The sequence below is a fragment of the Brassica rapa genome, chromosome A09 (genome assembly GCF_000309985.2).
Source record: "Brassica rapa cultivar Chiifu-401-42 chromosome A09, CAAS_Brap_v3.01, whole genome shotgun sequence".
Taxonomy (NCBI): Eukaryota; Viridiplantae; Streptophyta; class Magnoliopsida; order Brassicales; family Brassicaceae; genus Brassica; species Brassica rapa.
Window position 1 is genome coordinate 37585087 of NC_024803.2, and position 19577 is coordinate 37604663.

The following is a 19577-nucleotide window of genomic DNA, read 5'->3' on the forward strand; positions in this document are numbered from 1 at the left end:
GCACTATATGCACTAGTAGTTAAAATGTCCATTGTGAAATATAATAATGATCATGCCATTAAACGAAAGATATACCCTTGTATCATTTATAATCAATTGAAATTTTGAAATTATTATATGCCGACAGTTTCAGAGACGCAACACACTCGTCTAAATTATAATTCCGTACTTTTTAAGATGATCTGCGATTTACGAAGGTTTATTTTGCATTAGCCAACATATATATTAGAAAAATGACTGTGTTTTCTTCACATATGTACCCCAACATATTAGAAAACACAGTAAAAGGGAAACATATTAGAAAACAAAGCTATGATGTGAAAGGATATATACCAATCATTTTTTTCCACATTGGATCCCCCCCAACCTCAATACCTTTTAAATTGTCTTTTAATAGTGCTATTTGTCTCAAAGGTACATTATAACGTTATATCTAACAAATATAAACCTTTAAATTTTACAAGTATTAAGTTTGTTTACTTTTGATATAATTTAGCTTATTAGCATAATGGTTTAAACTTTACAATATATATATATATATATATATATATATATATATATATATATATATAACAGAAAAGGGTGAAGATATATTAAAATTTAAAAGTCGTCATATTTGACTAAACTTTCGATAAATATAAGCACTTAAAATTTCATTACAAAAAAAAAAGTGTTATGTCATCAGCATGCAATCGATCCAACCAACATGGTTGCGTATATGTCCGGAAAATAATAAAAATGCGAAGAGTGAATATTTTTTCTGTTGAAACTAAAACATCACTAGTGGACGGTTTCATATTTGTTTGCACTAATCAATTATCCGTTTATATAACCTTTTGTTAATTATCTTATTCGCAATCTGCGAAAATTGGCTGTTTTCGAAGCATACACACCATTAAATTAACGCCATCCTCGTTATAATATGTCAGGTAATGTGATTGATACAGGCACTTATTTAAAACTTAGCTGAGTTTTTATATAAATTAATAAATTATATATGCTTATTTCAATAATATTGTGTCGATCCTATTAGCTCTATAATATATCCGCTGTTGTACATAACAAGCTTAGAAGACTTTGAAATGTCTGTAAATAATTGAGTTAGGTTTGTGCGATGTATATGTTTCTTACTAAAACAGGTATAAAGTACTCATTAAATATGTAGTACAAAACATTATTAGTCATTAATATATTTTTTATATCCAGATAGCAATAGAATAGAATATATGTACGTGTCGACTAACATTTTTAAACCCACGAACAAGACAAATACTAGAATCGGAAGAAGATGGTCATCATAGTCTTACCAACTATGTTCCAACTGTATGTATTTAACTTTGTCCTAAATCTTTTTGTTGGCTATATAAAAAATATATGTTTACTAAATATAAATTTATGTTTTATTTTTGCTTGGGACGAAAATTATAATGCTTGTTCATAAGAAAGTTTAAAATAATAATTGAAAATCCAACAATTGAAATGCAGGACATAACATAATATTGGGTACACAAAAAGAAGACTTATTCTTAAGTTCACCCGAACCTCTAGGTTCATCAACCAATAGAATTGTATTATTTCATATTTGATATCTTTTAAAAAAAAGAAACAAAATATTGTCAAATTATATTATATTTTTAAAATTAAAAGGTAAAAAGAAGAAAATAGTAGTAATTACAAAATAAATATTTTTAACGTCGTCAGCAAAACATTAAACTCTAAATCCTAATCCCTAAACCCTAAATCATAAACCCTAAACCCTTGGGTAAACCCTGAACTCTAGGATAAATCCTAAACTCTAAATCAAAATCACTAAACACTAAACACTCAAGGATTTAGGATTTAGGGTTTAGGGTTTTAGTGTTTAAAGTTTATGATTTATCCAAGGGTTTAGGGTTTACCCAAAAGTTTAGGGTTTAGGATTTAGTGTTTAGGGATTAGGATTTAGGGTTTAGTGTTTTGCTGATGACGTTAAAATATTTTTTATTCTTTTTAAATTTATTTTCTTAATTCATTTTTCTGTAACTATTTTTTTAAAAAAAATATATAATATAACTTGACAATATTTTGTTTCCTTTTTTGAAAGATATCTAATTTAAAATAATGAAATTTTATTGGTTGGTGAATCTAGAAGTTCACTCTAGGAGGTGAATCTAGAGGTTCACTCTAGGAGGTGAATCTAGAGGTTCACTCTAGAAGGTGAATCCAAAAATAACTCCAAAAAGAAGACTTCATTCACCGGGTGATTGTGGTCGGGTGATAAGGAAACGGGATTGGAATGCTAATACGTTTCAACCCATCTGCTACGCGAAACTAAATGACAATTATCCTAATTACATAACACGGATATGGATTCATACTTTAAATTCCTTTTGAATGTCCAGAGAAAGGATTTATCCCTTGCACATCTTTTTGGAAGATTAGTCAATGCCTCTTTATGGACCTGGAATACTCCAGGTTAATCAGAAAAAAACTTCATGATAAAAGTACACTTATGGAAATGCAAGATCTTTCTTGGTCGACACTCGACACATAAAACTCAGTAGCAATTTTGTCCGTTCAGAAGGCTTAATGCTACTAATAGCATGTCCCGTACGGCCCCGTATATGGGCTGAGGAGAAAAAATACATACTCCGGAGGCTTGGCCCATTTACCACATTCTTGTAGAGTCTACGTAATTAGAGGGCTAGTTTTAACTTGTGTAGATTTGTGTTTAAATTTTCCAAATGTGAATAACATTTTATGTACATTGATACATTAAACTTTGAATTGGTGATTTCACTTATGTTTTTTCAAACATCTGATTAATTATGTATTACAACGATGAGAAATATTACATAGACGACTATGTAGGCGACAATTCTACCACGATATGAGAATCACGTCTGACTGCACCACTCCGAACCGTCCTATAAAATTCATGTTCAATGGTAGATCTCTTGTGATTTTTTTTCTCTCTATAATCTGCATAATTTTCATTTTTCTAAGGTTTGAACTCTCAAATCTCTTACTAATGAACCTTAGTCAAAACATTGAACTAAAAGGTTTTCACTTTCACTTACGTTTAACTTACTTTTATTCGCGTAGATTTGTGTTTAAAATTTTATCTTGATTCTGTTGTAATAAGAAAGACATGTTCTATACTAGACATTGGTCGTGTAATTTATTTAACTTTGAAATGATGATCTCACTGGTGATGTTTTTGCTTGGAAATTGTACATATATTAAATTGTAAGTAATCAGAACTATCTCTTTCACATGAAATAAAATAACTATTTCTTTAGATTATCTAGAATTGTGGAAGTTACCTTGATGATCTTCATTAAGATCTTATAGATTAAGACTAATTATCACGCGGCAAAGAAGACCAGGTCGTTACTAAGCGGTTAACTCTCATGGACACAACCGTAAAACAAATGAAAAATAAGAGCTGAAGTAAGCATGCATACGCAGCTTTGACGACACTAGTTCTGTAGGATACGCCTGAAATCGTCTTAACTTATGTTTGAAGTTTTGATATCGCTTTCATTATGTCGACATTACTCTTGACATACACAGAAACTATCACATTCATCATATTCTTGGATAGTCATGTTTGAAAGTCAAAACAATTATCCATTATTCTAATATACTTTATTCATTTCACCTTCTGTGATAAGGCTATGGAACGTGTCAACGCGGATACGTGATTAAGTAACGTGTTGTGATTTATAATCCAAACCTTCCTCTTCTCTTTAAATATAACTTCTATGGGTGTGACTAGCATGGCTCATCAAGTAATGTGTTAGATCAAATCTTTATCCTACGTATTTTTTCCTCGTTCATTGTGTGATTCTATATGGAAAGGAGTGACCATGACGTTAAAGATTCCGATCCAAGAAACGGTGAAATTGGTTGGCTCTTTAAGATTGTGTGGCAGCGATAGAAGTGAACCAGTGGTGGTTAGCAAAACAGAGATGGTGATGGATGAGAAGGTTTATGTAGCAGTGGTAGCGAGAGATCTTGAGAGCAAGTCTAGTCTTGTTTGGGCAATACAGAACACTAGAGGCAGAGAGTTTTGCATCGTCTATGTTCATCAACCGATGAACATCTCAGCCCGTAAGTATATTTAAATCACTTAGCAATTGTTTTGTGCAAAATTTAATAGATATTTTTGGTTAAAATGATTGAATCTTGTGTTCTTCATTTCAAGCGGGAGAGATGTTCCACGAGCAGAAGCTGCGGCTTTATAGAAAAGAAAAGGAGAAAGCTCATAATAGTTTGGACAAGTACCTTAATATATGCAGGCAAATGCATGTATGATTTATCTTTATCATCCATATCTTTTATGATTGTGCAAAAGATGTTTTGGTTTCTTGACCTTCAAGTTAAATTTTGTGAATTAATTAGGTCAATGCAGAGAAGATATATATGGAAATGGATTCAGTAGAGGAAGGTATCCTCCAATTGATATCTCAGCGTGGAGTTAAGAAGCTTGTCATGGGGGCAGCAGCTGATAGAAACTATACAATGTAAGTGGTTTGATTAGCATAGAGTCAACTTTTTTGCTATCTTAAGTATGGACTTCTTGATCAAGTAAAGACTTCTTGATTTTGCAGGAGCATGAGAGACTTAAAGTCCAAGAAAGCTATTTACATTAGCAGAGAAGCGCCAGATACTTGTCATATATGGTTCACCTGCAATGGATACCTAATATGTACAAGGTTTGGCCAATTATGAGTGGAATTTAGTCACTGATTAGCTATGGTCTTTGAGGTTTTCTTGTGATTCACACTACACAAGTGTTGTTTTGGATATAATGTTGATGCAGAGAAGCTGCAAGAAGAGATAACTTGAATGTAGAAGGTACATCGTCAAGTTCTTTGGCCCAATCCGAGATAAATAAAGGAACTGAAAGTGTTGCAAGTTCGAGTATGGCTAAAGATGATGTTCAGATCCAAGTAGCTCTCATAGAAGCTGCCACTTCAAATAGGGAAACACGCTTAGAAGTGTCTAAGCGTAAAGAAGCTGAAAAATCTGCTATTGATGCAATCAAAAAGGTATAAAATAAATTTCTCTGACATGTTTCTGTAAAATTTTCTAACTCTTATCTATTACCATGCATGTAGGCTAAAGAATCTGAAAATGGCTATCTCAATGAATTGAAGCGTAGGAAAGAAACAGAGAAGTCACTGAAGGAAGCCAAAGAAGAGATGGAAAAGATGAGATCAGAAGCCGAGACACGAATTGCGGAGTCTAATACGGTGATTACAAACCTCCAAGGAAAGTATAGCTTATCAATGAAAGTGTTGAGAAGACTTAGGGATGAACAAGAAGAGTTGAAGAGAGAGATTAGTGAAGTGTCAAAGCTGAAGAGTAAGCGCGAGAAAGAGGAAGCATCTCCCTCTAAGGACCTTGAACCGCCTCAGTACTTCATTTGTCCTATTACACAGGTAAAAGAAACATTGGAAAGATTACCAAAAAAATATAAACATTGGAATGATCAAAATGTTATAAACATAAAAAGACCATATTATGTTTTGTAGGAAGTGATGGAGGATCCATATGTAGCAGCAGATGGTTTTACATATGAAGGAGAAGCCATACGCGGCTGGTTTAATAGAGGACACGAGACTTCTCCAATGACAAACAAAAGGCTTCATCACACGAGTTTGGTTCCAAATCTTGCTCTTCGATCTGCAATCCAAGAATGGTTTCAAGCTTCAAGCTCCTAAAACATTGAACCAGACCCGAGCTCGGTTGGAGACTTTAAATTTTAATGTATGGTTATGACTTTTGATGTTTTGTAATAATTCACCCATTGTCCTACTCCTATCACTAGCCGGTGTTTGGTTGGTACTTGGTATGAATCAGTCTTCTGTAATATTTTTCTTTATTATATATTATCGTCTTTCTAAATTATAAATTACTAAGTATTAATTTTATGTAAGCTTTATAAAAATTAAATTAACAGAATAAATAAGACCTTGACAAATGGTGGGAATATGAATATATGATATAAAACTTATGACCAAATCGTTGAAGTATATTTTAAAACCAAATTAGAGGAATCATTTTGATAGAAAGAATACAAATATTGAATATTCAGAGAGGTCGTAATGTAATTAAGAAACCATCACTATTTGACTTCGGAAACAGGCACGAAAGGGTCCTGAAAAAAATGTTACCTCCTGGAGTTTGATTAGGTCGTTGACCCTCAAAGGGAATGGAAGTTAAAAAACACACACAAGAGATAATAATACAAAACTCCAGATGGAATATTCGAAAGAACAGAGTTACACCAGAGAGGGATGACACATGCGTTCATCAAATCTTTTTCTTTCTTGATTCCACATTATTTAAAACATTTGGGAAAACAACAGCTTCTTGTCTCAAACGAACCAGCCATTCTTCCAACCACTTTTCTCAAAAGAGAAGAACATGGAGAAAGAAGAAGAAGCAGCAGCAGTGATGGAGGAGATAATATATGTTGCCGTGGGGAGAGAAACTGCCAAGAACAAGTCAAATCTAACATGGGCAATAGATAACTCCCAAGGGAACAAGATCTGCATCGTTCTTGTTCACCAACCTCCTCATATGATTCCTCTTTGTAAGTCTTTTTAACCCCTCACTACAAATCCAAAGAGTCAGTGGGTTTGATCTTTCTTTTTCTCTTTATTCCACAGTGGGTACCAGATTTGATGCTGCAACGGTAGATGAAGAGTTAGTGAAATCATACAGAGAAAAGCAAAAGGCGAAAACAGAGAAAATTCTTGATGAGTACCTCAGAATTTGCCTGAAGAAAGGGGTATGTGTTGATGAGTACCTCAGAATTTGCCTCAGTAAACCGAATGGGATCCGAAATTACCTTGAATATTAGCCGTTCCCAACTTTGTTACCTAAACTGAACCGAAAACCGAATTAACTGAACTAAATTTTTTAAATATCGGAATAGATCCTAACCCTCTAGAACTGAAAGAACCAAACCGAAAACCAAATGCCAGCTAATACATATACTCATGAGATATGAAGTATGTGTCATTTCTAAGGAGATTTGTTTTTGCAGGTCCATGCAGAGAAGCTGTGCGTTGATATGGACTCCATAGAGAAGGGGATTGTGAAGATGATACATGAGAATAAAGTCAGGAAGTTTATAATGGGAGCAGCTGCAGACAAACACTATTCAACGTATTGTGTTCTCTTAGGCTTCACCTGTTTCTTTTTTTATTCATCTTGAATTTGACATTGGTGTGTGATCAACTTGCTAGGAAAATGGAGGAACTGAGGTCGAGGAAAGCCATCTTTGTATGCCAACACGCATCTCCTACTTGTTGCATTCGTTTTATCTGCAAAGGGCATCTCATCCACACAAGGTTGTTATCTTTTCAGTAGCTATATATATAGAAACATTGGTAGATGCTTTATTACTGACACATGTATGTGTACAATAAATGTAGGAAAGGTAGAATGGATGAAGTGAGAGCTCTCTCAGCTCTATTATCCGACTTTCAGCGGCTTGTGTCCTCGCGAAGCAGCTCCAATTCAGATATGCTGAGTGGAAGTTCAAAGGTGAAAAGCGAGGTGGAGGAGGAGGAAGGAACATCAAGAACCAGCTCTTCTCGGTCTGATGGTACCTTGTCATACTCTGGAGGATCTGAGGCTTCACCAAGTGTAACAGAAGACAAATCAAACCACTCATCTCCTCCCTCTTTACCTGTAAGCAAGCACTAATAAAGAGATAATCCTTTCTTTCTTTTCTTTTGTTCCTTATTATTATTGCTCTGATTCACCAGTGCACGGGGATGGGACTAGGCATGATAAGCATCCTGATCCACTCCACCAAACTCTGGCATAAGCGTGCCATCCAGAACCACAAGCTGTGTGAGTGACCGTTCCATTACCTGAAAAGCTACAAAAGAAAAAGAAGAAAAGGAACATAAAAGCTGCAAAGATCTTTTATCACATCTGTAAATACTTGTAATATTTGTATAACCCGTTCCTGTGAGGTTAAGCTGCTTTGACTTGCTTTCTTTTCTCAGCTTGTAAGAGGCTTGTGATGACTTAAACAAACTTCATATTATTATTCTTTAGTTTAAGAAAATACAGAAAATGTAACCAACGAGCTGATTTTCTCAGCCGTTCTGAATTAAAAGTGGTATACAAAGGTTGATCATTAAGAAAAAAAGAAGAGCAAAACTGCATCCTAGGCTCTAGGATTAAGGAAGAAGAAACAAAACGAAAACATACTGTGGGGAAAAAAACATTACAGGAGGAACACTCATGAAACGCAACACAACTCTCTCTAATTGCTTACAAATCTAAATGTGGAGATCCACCAAAACTGTTCCAGCCATTAGGCTAGCGTCAACATCAGCCTCATTTGTGTCTTGCAGCTGGACCTTCAATGTTCAAAACGGAGGCAAATCAAACCATATCTCATCAGTCATCTATAGCTATACTATCCAAGACTCAGTATTGTATATGTAAGGGTGGTGATTCAAGGCAACATCATCTAATGATACATCAGATGCAAAGATTAACTGTGTGTGTACCTGTCAGTCGCCTTGTGTCCCCATTGCCGTTTATGGAGAAGTGCACAGGCTGCCTTTCTTGTCCTACCGATAGAACCCAACTTGAGTTCAGTCTCCGAGCAAAATCCTCTACCTCCCTGTAATTTACATGAAGTTCACCATTTATTATATACTATTTAACTTACATGAGATCACTGGAAGCATTTCTTTGACCAGACAATGAATAGTTTTAAACTAACAAGTGATACACTTACCTATCAAGCATTTCTTTCAAAGCTGGATCAATTTCATCATCTATATAACCATCTTCAAACTCAGCCTTCCTTGAAAATATATCATCTTCCATGCTAAGTAAGTTAGATACCCCTCCCAAGCTGGACGAAGTCTCATCAACACTTCGTTGCTTAGAATGTAAATTATGTGAATCCTAAGAGCAAGGAACACACTCAGATACTTGATTACTACCAACAAAGAGCAGTCAGAGAGAAACTAGTTTAAACCTTATTGGAAACTTTGCATGTTCCATTTTTATGCTCCTTCCTTTTCTTGGTCTTCTTTTTGCTCTTGGAAGTATTTACCACTTTGTGATCTGCAAAAGACAAACCCAAGATATCAACAAGGAGATTACAGCACAAGACAATGATACTGATCAATAAATAGTCTAAGAGATTACAGCACAAGACAGTGAGAATCTCATACTAGGCACTCAGCAACCAGAAACCAGCCTTATTAAAATAGCTTAGTGCTAATATAGGCATCAAAGTAGGCTCAATACATGAACCAATATGTGGTAACATGGCATCATGGAGAGATATGAAGATACGAAAAGTACCTCTGCCATTAATAAACGATAAAAGGTCATCCACAGAACGCTCGTCCACATGTTCTTCAACCTCTATACTCTGCCATGGAAATACCAAAAAATATAAAGCTATTGCAAAAGTTTACTTAAGTAAATGCTAAACAAAACCTTAAGTTTTGCTCTTTCTTTCAACTCCTTTCGTTTCTTAGCATACAATCTATTCAAGAGTCGAATACGTGGATCATCCATCGTGTTCTTCAAAGGCTCTAACTTCTCCTCCTGATAAATCATACCAAAAAAAAGTTTAAAATAAAGACGCAGATGTGAATGTAACATCATTAGAAGAGATGAATACATACCTCAGTAAGATCATCAGGTAAATGAAATATTTCACGTATCTCCTCAGGGGTTTTCCCCTCAATAATCCGTGCAAGAGCACGACTAGTAAGATCAACCAAAGGCTTCAACTGTAAACTATCAGCAGCTGAGGTCAACTCACATAGCCGCTTTGTATCCATCCTCATAAATTTCTCATCATAAACTTTACGTTCCTAAATAGCAATTACAAACTCCATGAAAAAAAGGCTCATAAGATTATTATTATTATTATCATCATGTCACCATTTGTTTCTAGTTGAAAGACAATGAGTAAACCTTGTTAGAACGTCCAGGTAGTTGATGGAATCTGCAGTAATCAAAAATCAAGCTTAACATGGCAGGATTGACTTTCTGTGGAAGAGAGATTGCATTGTTCTTGGAAGATCCACCACCCTTCTGTAGCACTTGGTGGCATATGAAGGGACAGAACATTGCAACCTCTTGTTCTACTTGTTGGATTGATCCATCAGATGTTTCAAGCCATATATAGGATTTCATCATCTGTGTTGATGTCACAGAAAAAAAATAGAATTACTCCAAGGTTAAAGTAAATAACTAGACATTCAAAAATATAAATAGTAACAGTCAAAACAAAAATAAAAACAAAAACAAAACCACATCAAGTATTATAAGAATACATGATGTAACCCACTAGGTCATGTTAAGTTGTTAAAACCCATATGATGAAAACTAAAGACTAATCACAACTTAAAAAAATAAATAAGATGCAAGATGTAGACTGTTAACAGTCTTATCCCTCACTAAACATTAATTGAGCCATGAGATAACTAGCATAAGTCTTTTGTAGTAAATGATTTATGACAACAAAGTCCAAATACAGTGAATATTAAAAAAAAAAAAGATTATACTTACCTCTGGTTTAATGATGGCCATATCACTTTCCGACATTGATTTAAAGACCTAATCTTCAGCTATTAAGCTCGTTGAGATAATAATATTATTATTATTATTACACTGGCAAGCTTCTCAACTCCAGGTCAATGAGCATTGATTGAGCTGAAGCAGCAGTGTCCGGAAACTTCAAACCAAACTGTTAAAAGAGAAGAAACGATTTGTATGATGAAACAAATCACTCGGGGACCTTACTTTGAATCTGGGAGGCTAATCAACATATTGAAATTAGCAAATTCATTTCAAAGGAATCCGAGATTCAAAGTCTAAATTAGTAAATAGAGATTAATAAGATTCAAGCTACACGAACGAATGAATAGAAAAGAAAGCAATAGATACACACCTATATAAAGGTTTTCGAACCTTGCAACCGGAGGAGGTAATGAGTCCCGGCGGTGGAGGAGAGAAGTGAATCTGGCGGAGGAGAGAACGGCGGCGACGGCGGTAGAACTGAGCAAGGAGACAGGAGATGATGATAAGAGAGAGAAAAGAAGGCTAAAAATTTTGGGATTTTTTTAAATATATAAACAGAAGAAATGAGAGAGAGAGTGTGGCGCGATCAAAGCCACGTGTACGATCTGTAGTGGCTCATGGCTCGAGATGGTTAAAACGCGGAAACAGAAACTTAGGGTTAGTTAGTTAGCTGTTTGAGACTGTGTTGTGGTTGTTCGATCGCTGTCTTTTTCTTTCTTTCTTTTTTTTGTTGTCTTTTCAAAATTTGGTGTCTTTTAATTTATTTCTCAGGATATTATTCAGGTCTGCCATCGAGAAGAGGCTCTCGTGTGGACTTTTACGGTCTTCGTATATATCTGACCCATGTATTAGCCCAATCTAACGATCGAGTTTTTAAAAACTTTTTTTCGTCGCACACAATTAATAGGAAAGCCCAAAATGGAGCCCAAGGGTACAGAATGGTGCATGGTGCAATTTAGATGTATTTATCCAACAGGCTTCTATAGCCCTTCACAACATATCATGGAATAGAACATTGCAACCTCTTGTTCCACTTGGTGGATTGGTCCCCATCAGACAGTGCCGGCCCTGATACCAACCGATGGAAGCTTGAGCTTCCGGCCAACAGAAAATTATATAATTTATCGGCATTCATTTGAAAATAGTTCTCTTTGGCATAATAGTAAAGACGTTGAGTTGTGGCTTATAGGTAACAGATTTGATATTCATCATGCAATTTTGTATTTAAACTTTTTCACAAGCGGCCTTTAGTTTCTGTTAGGCTTCGGGTTTTCATATTCATCCGGCCGATACTAGACATAGAAAGGAAAAAAAATTAGCATTGGTCCAAGTAAAGTAATCAACTACTCAGTCAAACAAAGATAGAAAAAGATAACATACCAAACAAAAACACATAATTAGTGTTCCAAGAATACGTGATGTAACAACTGAATCATGTAAAACTTATACTTATATAACTAATGGCAAAACCAGTGGAGGACCTATTAAGGGAAATGGGGTGTGACATAACACCCTTAAATCTTTATAAATATTTGTTTGTATGAAAAATCTACATAAATTCTTTGGCATTTTTTCTAAAACCCATTTGTTGACCCCCCCCCCCCCCCCCCCCCCCAAACCAAAGTTCGACCACAAGACACTTTCAATTTCTTCTCTCTTCTTTATAATTACAATATTAACACTCCTTAAATTAATTTCTAGGTCCGTCTCTGAGCAAAACCATAATCCTAAAAATAAACACTGGACATAGAGAATTAGGGTTGGTTGGTTGTTAACGAAGTCCTTGAGGCTCTAAAAGGCTAACATATATTGTGGAACTGTGTTGTGGTGGCTCAACTGATGTCTTCAAATTCCTTCTTTTTGTCCTTTCAAATTGTGGTGACGCAAGACCAAAAGGAAAACTATATATAGTTAAAAGTTAATTTGAGTTAATATTACTATGTTCGTTAGTTTTATTCAACTGTACCAATTGGATGTCCATCAGACTGTTAGGCTGTTACTCCTGTTAGCTACCGTATGGTTGCCTATGTTTTTTTCTTAGCTCGTTTTAATTTGAGTGGTTTTCGCTTTTTATTTATTAGAAAAATGACACCGCGACGTAACGGGGTAAGTGGGGGTGGCTGGCTAGGGTGGCCAATGCAAATCTGCAATCATGAATAGCAAACCACAAAATATAGAAAAATCATTAAAATAAATATATTGACTGGAAAATGACAAATGGCATTAGGTGAATGGTCGGTTTTGGATTTGTAAGGCGCCGGCTTTACGTAATGTGCTACGTGTCTTTGTCGATTAACTGGAAGGCTGTGAATAATTGAGTTTATATTCTCCATCAGAAAGTCCAAAACCATTTTTTACTCATTCCTTTTTAGCGATGTATAATGGGTCGGTCGTTTTTTCTAATGATCAGAGATTTTAGGTAAATGTTTCAACTTTTCAACGTTTGGTTAAACATTTGGCTGTACTATGGCAATGTCGATTTGAATTCTGAACCACTACCTTAGTTTCTCTTAGGCTAGCATCTTCAAACCTCGAATTGAATTAATACAAATTTACTTTGCAAGTAAGCCATTACATTTCTAATTTTGGAAATTTTCGTATGGTTTAACTCTATAAGAATGGTTAATTACTGTAAAAATGCCATGGTGATAAAGAACTTGGAGAAATAAAATGGTAACCAATAATGGCCGTGACCTGCTTCACAAACAATCTAGCTAATAGCAACCACTAACCTTTTTTTGTTTTCTACATGCCTTGTCCTTCCTATTTGGCAAATAGTACACTACCACTAGATATATTTTTTAAAATGTTTTTAAATCTCAAATTTTCATAATATGTAGACTTAGTATTATATATAAATCAGAATTATGTTTTATAGCAGAATAAAATTACATTGTAGTCTTTGCAGAGAACCAACAATACTTAACTGTAATGGTAGAAGTATCTTTATTCACTTGTTCGATAACAATTCCCATTTCTGATAATACTTATCAGACGATCATGAACAGATAATAATGTATGTGCATGGCATGTTATGGTGAGGCTATACTCAAATGATGTCAAGCTAGATGAATTTTCAACCTAAAACCAATTGATAATAATTGAAGTGGTCCATCTATCTTATATACTACTAAGGGTCCTTCCAACATCTGATGTGGGATCTTTTTCCCTAATACGCCTCTTCGAGATGATGGCTCTTTGGACATCAATTTCGGAATGCTTGGGTAAGGATCGATGGGCCGACTTTGGCCTGGATCGATAATAGATCGGGTTGGACTGTGTGGATCGGGCTCTGATACCATGTTAAACTAGATGAATTTCTAACCTAAAATCAATTGGTAATAAGTGAAGTGACTCATCTATCTTATATATTACTAAGGATTATTTCTAACATCCGATGTGGAACCTTTGTCCCTAATAGTTCTTACGCTGGCAAGCGCCAGATCATATAAACTGGACAATTTATATTGTTTATTTATTTATGGTTTATTCATAAGCTCGTAGCAGTTGGTAACTACGCAAATATTAAGTGACAACTAGGAATAATTTTTAAAACAATCGACATTGATCTATACATTTTCTAAATACATTCTATAGCTGGAACGTATCATTCAAAACTCTGTCCAAACACTTAATTTATCACTGACCCCAATAATTAAGTTTTATCATTAACATGATGATTGATTACTATTGAAGATAACATTAAAATTTGTAATGTTATTGTCAATATTGTCATGGTCTTTATTTTATTTCTGCCATTTCTTTGCATTATCTTCCAACTATAAGAGTAACCACTTCACTTGTCAAAATTCATCACACACCACAAACAGAGAAGAAAACAAAAACCAAAGCTACAGTTTCTCTATCGTATCGAAGATGGAAGGCAAGGAAGAAGACGTTAGGGTTGGAGCTAACAAGTTCCCGGAGAGACAACCAATAGGAACTTCAGCTCAGAGCGACAAGGACTACAACGAGCCACCACCAGCGCCGCTTTTCGAGCCTGGCGAGCTTTCTTCATGGTCCTTCTGGCGAGCTGGTATCGCTGAGTTTATAGCTACTTTCCTCTTTCTCTACATCACTGTTTTGACCGTCATGGGAGTTAAAAGGTCACCGAACATGTGTTCTTCCGTCGGAATCCAAGGTATCGCTTGGGCATTCGGTGGTATGATATTTGCTCTTGTCTACTGCACCGCTGGTATCTCTGGTAAGTCATACAACTTAACTTCGGTTTGATATATACTATCTCGGTTTCAAAACATAATATTTTTAAAATTATAGAATGTTTTCAAGTTAATTTTCAACTTTATTAAAAACTGGATAACCAATTATATTTATACTATATTTTATAATTGGTTGAATTGATTTTAATTTATACTTAATGATATTTTTAGGTAAAAGTAATTTATAAAATGTGTGATTTCACCTAAAACATCTTATATTTTAGAAAATAGAGAGTATATATTAGTTTTGTGTCCGTTTTTCCTAATCTTGGAGTGTTTTTTTCTGTCACTCTCAGGTGGACACATCAACCCAGCGGTCACTTTTGGTCTGTTCTTAGCCCGGAAGCTGTCGCTTACCAGAGCTCTGTACTACATAGTGATGCAGTGCTTGGGAGCCATATGCGGAGCTGGTGTGGTTAAAGGGTTCCAGCCTAACCAATACCAGGCTCTAGGAGGAGGAGCCAACACTGTGGCTCCTGGATACACCAAAGGAAGTGGTCTTGGAGCTGAGATCATCGGTACTTTCGTCCTTGTTTACACAGTCTTCTCAGCCACTGACGCCAAGAGAAACGCACGTGACTCTCATGTTCCCGTAAGTTACTAATCCAATGGAACATAGCTGCTGTAAACAATATGAAATGAATGAACATTTTAACAGATTTAAGTATACATATTGTTGCTTATGGGCTTGAGTTGTTGTGACAATTTGTGCAGATTCTTGCACCACTCCCAATCGGGTTTGCGGTTTTCTTGGTTCACTTAGCAACCATCCCAATCACTGGCACAGGCATCAACCCGGCTAGAAGTCTTGGAGCTGCAATCATCTACAACAAAGACCATTCCTGGGACGACCACGTGAGTTTTCCACAAACTATTTATATACCCTTCTCATTCCAAACTAGGTTTCAATCATTTTTTCTGACAATTTTTTTTGGCCATGTCAGTGGGTGTTTTGGGTTGGGCCCTTCATTGGTGCTGCACTTGCTGCTCTTTACCATGTGATTGTCATCAGAGCAATCCCCTTCAAGTCCAGAAACTAAGTTAAAACAAAACATCAAGTCCTCTGGTTTCTGATCCCGTGTCCTAAGTTGCTTCTATTGTTATTCCATATGTGTAAAATGTGTGTCTGTATGAACGTATGTTCCCTCTCCTTTGCTTAATGCAATCAATGTAACTTGTAAACAATGAAGAATTTCTCAAAAGTTCAACATAAACCATTCTTGAAATTTATGTTTTAATTCTTAAAATCATAATGGTTCAATCTGGACTTTGGTACAGGAATAATGCTATTCAGATAGCCGGTTCATTTTTAAAATTCGTCAGGTTCAGTGTTATTTTAGTTTTAGGTTTTTAGGTCGAATTGTTTTTTTAAACGTGGTAGACTAGTGTCACCTACTTCGCCAAGGAGAATGGTCCCAGTTGTCACATGCTTTACAACGAAGCAAGAAGATTCCTAGACATGGATAAGAAAAGAAGTTAAAATTTGCAACAATTGACTCTAAATGGCATCATTCCACAAAGTGAAAGATGACGAGTTTGTGTAGAAATCTGACAAGATCCCTTCACTTACCACAGATATTACATTTACATTTTTTTCTAACACTCAACGTGAAACCACTATTAAAAAAAGCGATAAAAGGTTGATAAGAAAGATAAAAGCAATAAAACATAAATTATACTTATAGATTATTTGGTAATCATAACACTATAACAGTAGTATCTATAGTCAATGGTATAAAAATTTGAAATTGAAAAGTATTGAGAATCGGCTAACTAATTTTCATTTTTGGTTCAATCGATTATAATTTTGTCTCATAACTTTAATAAAATCATATCTTCCTCATCGATAATAACTAGGCTGTAAACTGCTGTATATTAAAGATCCATGATTCTTCTTGACGTTTTTTGTGTGTAACTGATACGCGTGTAAAGAGTTATTGAATTTTTTTAACGCGATGATTCTACAGCCTACAATTCTATCTGCTTTATTAAGATTCACGTCTAACTGCATCACCTGAGCCGTCCTATCGAATCCACGCTTGAAGATACTCTTTATGCCATGCTGTAGATCTCTTGTAAGCCTTTTCTCCATTAATTCGCATAATTCCGCCTTCTCCAAGAATCGAAACTCAGACCTCCTAATGTAGAAGCATTAATGAACTCTTAGTCAAACCACTAGACCAAAGGGGCTTCCACCAAAGAGTTAGAGAATAAACATAAAAAAAAACTTGCAAAAAAATTATTTTTTTACATCGATGTTTCTATGTTATTTCAGAAAATATATAATTTATTAAACCCAAAATTCACTATTTAAAATCATTTGAGTAAAATATACTATACAATTTCTCAAAAAGAAAAAAATATATATATACAACTAAATTACATTATTATAACTAGGTAAAGAATCCGTGCGATATCGCACGGGAGCTCATTTTATATAAAAATAAGCTATATTTTATAAAAGATTTTTTTTATAAAACTTGTTTACAATTGATACTGAGGAAATATATGTATTACAAAAGTATTTTGCATACAGTTTTATTTTATTGATAATACGAAAAATATATTGTTTTACAGATTTGGTTGTAACAAAATTACAAATATGTCCATCTAAATAACATAAATGTCTTTGAATACAAATGGGTATTTGAAATTAATTAAAAACAAACACATTTTAATCTAATCAGTTACTAAATTAATAAGGTAACTTATAACAACAAGTTAGATAATCATTATTTGTTTGAAACCATGTAAGATGTATGTAGTCAAAAACACAGTTACATTTTAATTTTAAGATATCTTATTTGTTAAAATGTTCTTTTTTGCATATCATACATACTTTTTTTTTTCTTTTTTTCTTCATTATTTATATCTTCTATAAAAGAAAATATTAAGTTTTGAATTTAATAATGGTATTATAATGAAATAAGAAGATGTAATTTTATTCACTATATTAATTGTGAATTAAAATTGTCAACATAATTGAAGTTATCTAACCATTTAACAATCTACCGTGTGTGTTGTTAAATACAACAATACTCTCTATGTTTCAAATATTACATGTTTGGATTTTCACACTTACTAATAAAATACATTAAATTATAGTATTAAATGTATAGTTTTTTTTTGTTATTAATTTTTTTCCATAACTTTCAACCAATTAAAATTTAATAAATATTATTAACTTTTTTTGAAATTTACAATTTATCATTATTACCTATTAAAAATTGCATTGAAAATGTAAAAATTACATCTTTTTCAAAAAACAAAATTCTAAAACATAGATTAATTTGAAACAGATGGAGTAGTAAATATGTATTTTAACAAGTAGGATTTAAGATAGAACGGATTAGTTAATATTGTGTAATTTTTTTAGCATATCAATTGGTAGTCAATAAAGTTTAAGAAATTGGATGGATATCATGTATTCTATCCGAATAATTTTTCCAAAAAAAGTTTAAACTTATTATTAAATTAAATTAAACATTTGCAATTAATTTTTTATCATGAATATTTTTTAATATATAAACCAATAACTTTATATATAAACTAAAAATAAGAAAACCATATGTACATATACCTTAGATTTATGATAAGATATTGTCTCATAAATTCGTTATAGAATTGTTTTTTTTTTAAACACTATTATAATGGAACTGATTGATACTACAAAATATCAGTTTAATATCAGTTTATATTGGAAAATGCAGAGTTGTGTTGGTTCGTTAGTACAAGTAATAATGTTCAACAAACTTTATTTTTAAAATAAAAAGACACATCTTTTGACATTTATTTATATTCGTTGAAGGTATAACAAATATAAATAAGCAAATAACTACAGTAAAATAACTAAAAACTTATGCATTTTATTATAAGAATAAAAGACAGGCTTGGACACTTTTAGTAATTTTATTATTACTACCTATTATTAATAGTAATAATATAATTGAACAAAACAAAAAGACACATAGTTGAACTGTAAAAGAAAAGACACATTATTTCATTTTTATTGTTCTATTTAACCAATAATAAAAGCATTTATTAATATGTTGATCTATTTAATTACAGTTTGAAAACCAATATATAGAATTATATTTATTTTTATTAAATGGTGTAAAATATGATAAATACTAATGTGTTTGTAACGATTGAAACATCAGTTACAAAGTCAAAAATCATTCTTATTTTAACAAATCTAAATACATCCGTTACAAAGTTAAACCAAATTTACAGACTATTTTGTTATTGTGATTGTCATATTTGGTAAGGTATGACTAATCTACAGTTTTATATGATTTACTTGAATTGTTATTACTATTTACTAAAGTATATACCTAATATCTTTTTGTAGTTTCAGATTTAATTAATAGTATGAAAATTTTGAGATTAAATAAAAGCATTTATAGACACTATCATTTTTTACTAATTTAATTCAGTTTTAAGTCTATTCAAATTATTTATATTCGAGTAGTTTTGAATCAAATATTTCATATAAAATTTATTAATTTTATTGTACTATTTCAAAAAGGTAGAACAAAATGTTATGATTGTTATAACATAACTACTGTGTTTTTTAACTAATTTTATTAAGATATTATAACTATTTTTTTAAATTTTAAACATTTTTTTCAGAACAGACGTCTATTTCTCTGAAGACCAACGTGCGAGTTTTAAAGCCATCCTTACAACTTCCGTTCATACCGTTTTGTTTCTGCCGGTGTCGGTGGCACCCTACCCCTTTCGATTACATGTTCCTGTTTTTTTTTAACGAAGTTCCTGTTTTAT

At 33.4% G+C, this 19577-nt stretch overlaps 4 protein-coding genes across 7 annotated transcripts; 3 read left to right on the forward strand and 1 right to left on the reverse strand.

Moving 5' to 3' along the window:
* The first annotated feature begins 1949 nt into the window (after positions 1–1949).
* On the forward strand, positions 1950–7629 carry LOC103841962 (U-box domain-containing protein 36). Of its 2 annotated transcripts, none has more exons than XM_033279118.1 (8): positions 1950–4095; positions 4190–4293; positions 4387–4508; positions 4596–4700; positions 4808–5036; positions 5106–5429; positions 5523–7164; positions 7245–7629. In XM_033279118.1, exons 1-7 carry the CDS (start codon positions 3852–3854, stop codon positions 5709–5711), a joined length of 1317 nt encoding a protein of 438 aa, XP_033135009.1. In that variant the 5' UTR covers positions 1950–3851; the 3' UTR covers positions 5712–7164; positions 7245–7629. The 2 variants fall into 2 exon arrangements, with proteins under 2 accessions (XP_033135009.1, XP_009116802.1); XM_009118554.2 differs by having other exon boundaries at positions 5523–6784; positions 7043–7385.
* On the forward strand, positions 6352–8229 carry LOC103841964 (U-box domain-containing protein 33). 2 transcript variants are annotated; one of them, XM_009118557.3, is made up of 6 exons: positions 6352–6586; positions 6663–6784; positions 7043–7164; positions 7245–7349; positions 7434–7692; positions 7770–8229. In XM_009118557.3, exons 1-6 carry the CDS (start codon positions 6418–6420, stop codon positions 7863–7865), a joined length of 873 nt encoding a protein of 290 aa, XP_009116805.1. In that variant the 5' UTR covers positions 6352–6417; the 3' UTR covers positions 7866–8229. The 2 variants fall into 2 exon arrangements, with proteins under 2 accessions (XP_009116805.1, XP_018510462.1); XM_018654946.2 differs by having other exon boundaries at positions 6378–6590; positions 6622–6784.
* LOC103841963 (SKP1-like protein 21) lies at positions 8038–11157 on the reverse strand. 2 transcript variants are annotated; one of them, XM_009118555.3, is made up of 10 exons: positions 10963–11157; positions 10561–10738; positions 9964–10188; positions 9669–9860; positions 9478–9588; positions 9340–9409; positions 9008–9096; positions 8762–8934; positions 8529–8644; positions 8038–8375 (listed from the first exon to the last, which is right to left on the reverse strand). In XM_009118555.3, exons 2-10 carry the CDS (start codon positions 10594–10596, stop codon positions 8353–8355), a joined length of 1035 nt encoding a protein of 344 aa, XP_009116803.1. In that variant the 5' UTR covers positions 10597–10738; positions 10963–11157; the 3' UTR covers positions 8038–8352. The 2 variants fall into 2 exon arrangements, with proteins under 2 accessions (XP_009116803.1, XP_009116804.1); XM_009118556.3 differs by having other exon boundaries at positions 10943–11119.
* A 3188-nt stretch (positions 11158–14345) lies between these two features.
* LOC103841965 (aquaporin PIP1-1) lies at positions 14346–16020 on the forward strand. Its single transcript, XM_009118558.3, has 4 exons — positions 14346–14776; positions 15089–15384; positions 15507–15647; positions 15737–16020. The coding sequence occupies exons 1-4, from the start codon at positions 14449–14451 to the stop codon at positions 15830–15832; spliced, it is 861 nt and encodes a 286-aa protein (XP_009116806.2). The 5' UTR covers positions 14346–14448; the 3' UTR covers positions 15833–16020.
* The last annotated feature ends 3557 nt before the right edge of the window (positions 16021–19577 follow it).

Bases quoted from the DNA above. Each gene is read 5' to 3' on its own strand.
- LOC103841962 (XM_033279118.1), top strand. From the start codon at position 3,852: ATGACGTTAAAGATTCCGATCCAAGAAACGGTGAAATTGGTTGGCTCT. The intron at 5,037-5,105 runs GTATAAAATAAA...CCATGCATGTAG, and splicing joins CTATTGATGCAATCAAAAAG to GCTAAAGAATCTGAAAATGG. The intron at 5,430-5,522 runs GTAAAAGAAACA...TATGTTTTGTAG, and splicing joins TCATTTGTCCTATTACACAG to GAAGTGATGGAGGATCCATA.
- LOC103841964 (XM_018654946.2), top strand. From the start codon at position 6,418: ATGGAGAAAGAAGAAGAAGCAGCAGCAGTGATGGAGGAGATAATATAT. The intron at 6,785-7,042 runs GTATGTGTTGAT...TTGTTTTTGCAG, and splicing joins GAATTTGCCTGAAGAAAGGG to GTCCATGCAGAGAAGCTGTG. The intron at 7,165-7,244 runs GTATTGTGTTCT...TCAACTTGCTAG, and splicing joins GCAGACAAACACTATTCAAC to GAAAATGGAGGAACTGAGGT.
- LOC103841963 (XM_009118555.3), bottom strand. From the start codon at position 10,596: ATGTCGGAAAGTGATATGGCCATCATTAAACCAGAG. The intron at 9,589-9,668 runs GTATGTATTCAT...ATGATTTATCAG, and splicing joins TACCTGATGATCTTACTGAG to GAGGAGAAGTTAGAGCCTTT. The intron at 8,645-8,761 runs GTAAGTGTATCA...TGTAAATTACAG, and splicing joins TTGAAAGAAATGCTTGATAG to GGAGGTAGAGGATTTTGCTC.
- LOC103841965 (XM_009118558.3), top strand. From the start codon at position 14,449: ATGGAAGGCAAGGAAGAAGACGTTAGGGTTGGAGCTAACAAGTTCCCG. The intron at 14,777-15,088 runs GTAAGTCATACA...TGTCACTCTCAG, and splicing joins CTGCACCGCTGGTATCTCTG to GTGGACACATCAACCCAGCG. The intron at 15,385-15,506 runs GTAAGTTACTAA...CAATTTGTGCAG, and splicing joins CACGTGACTCTCATGTTCCC to ATTCTTGCACCACTCCCAAT.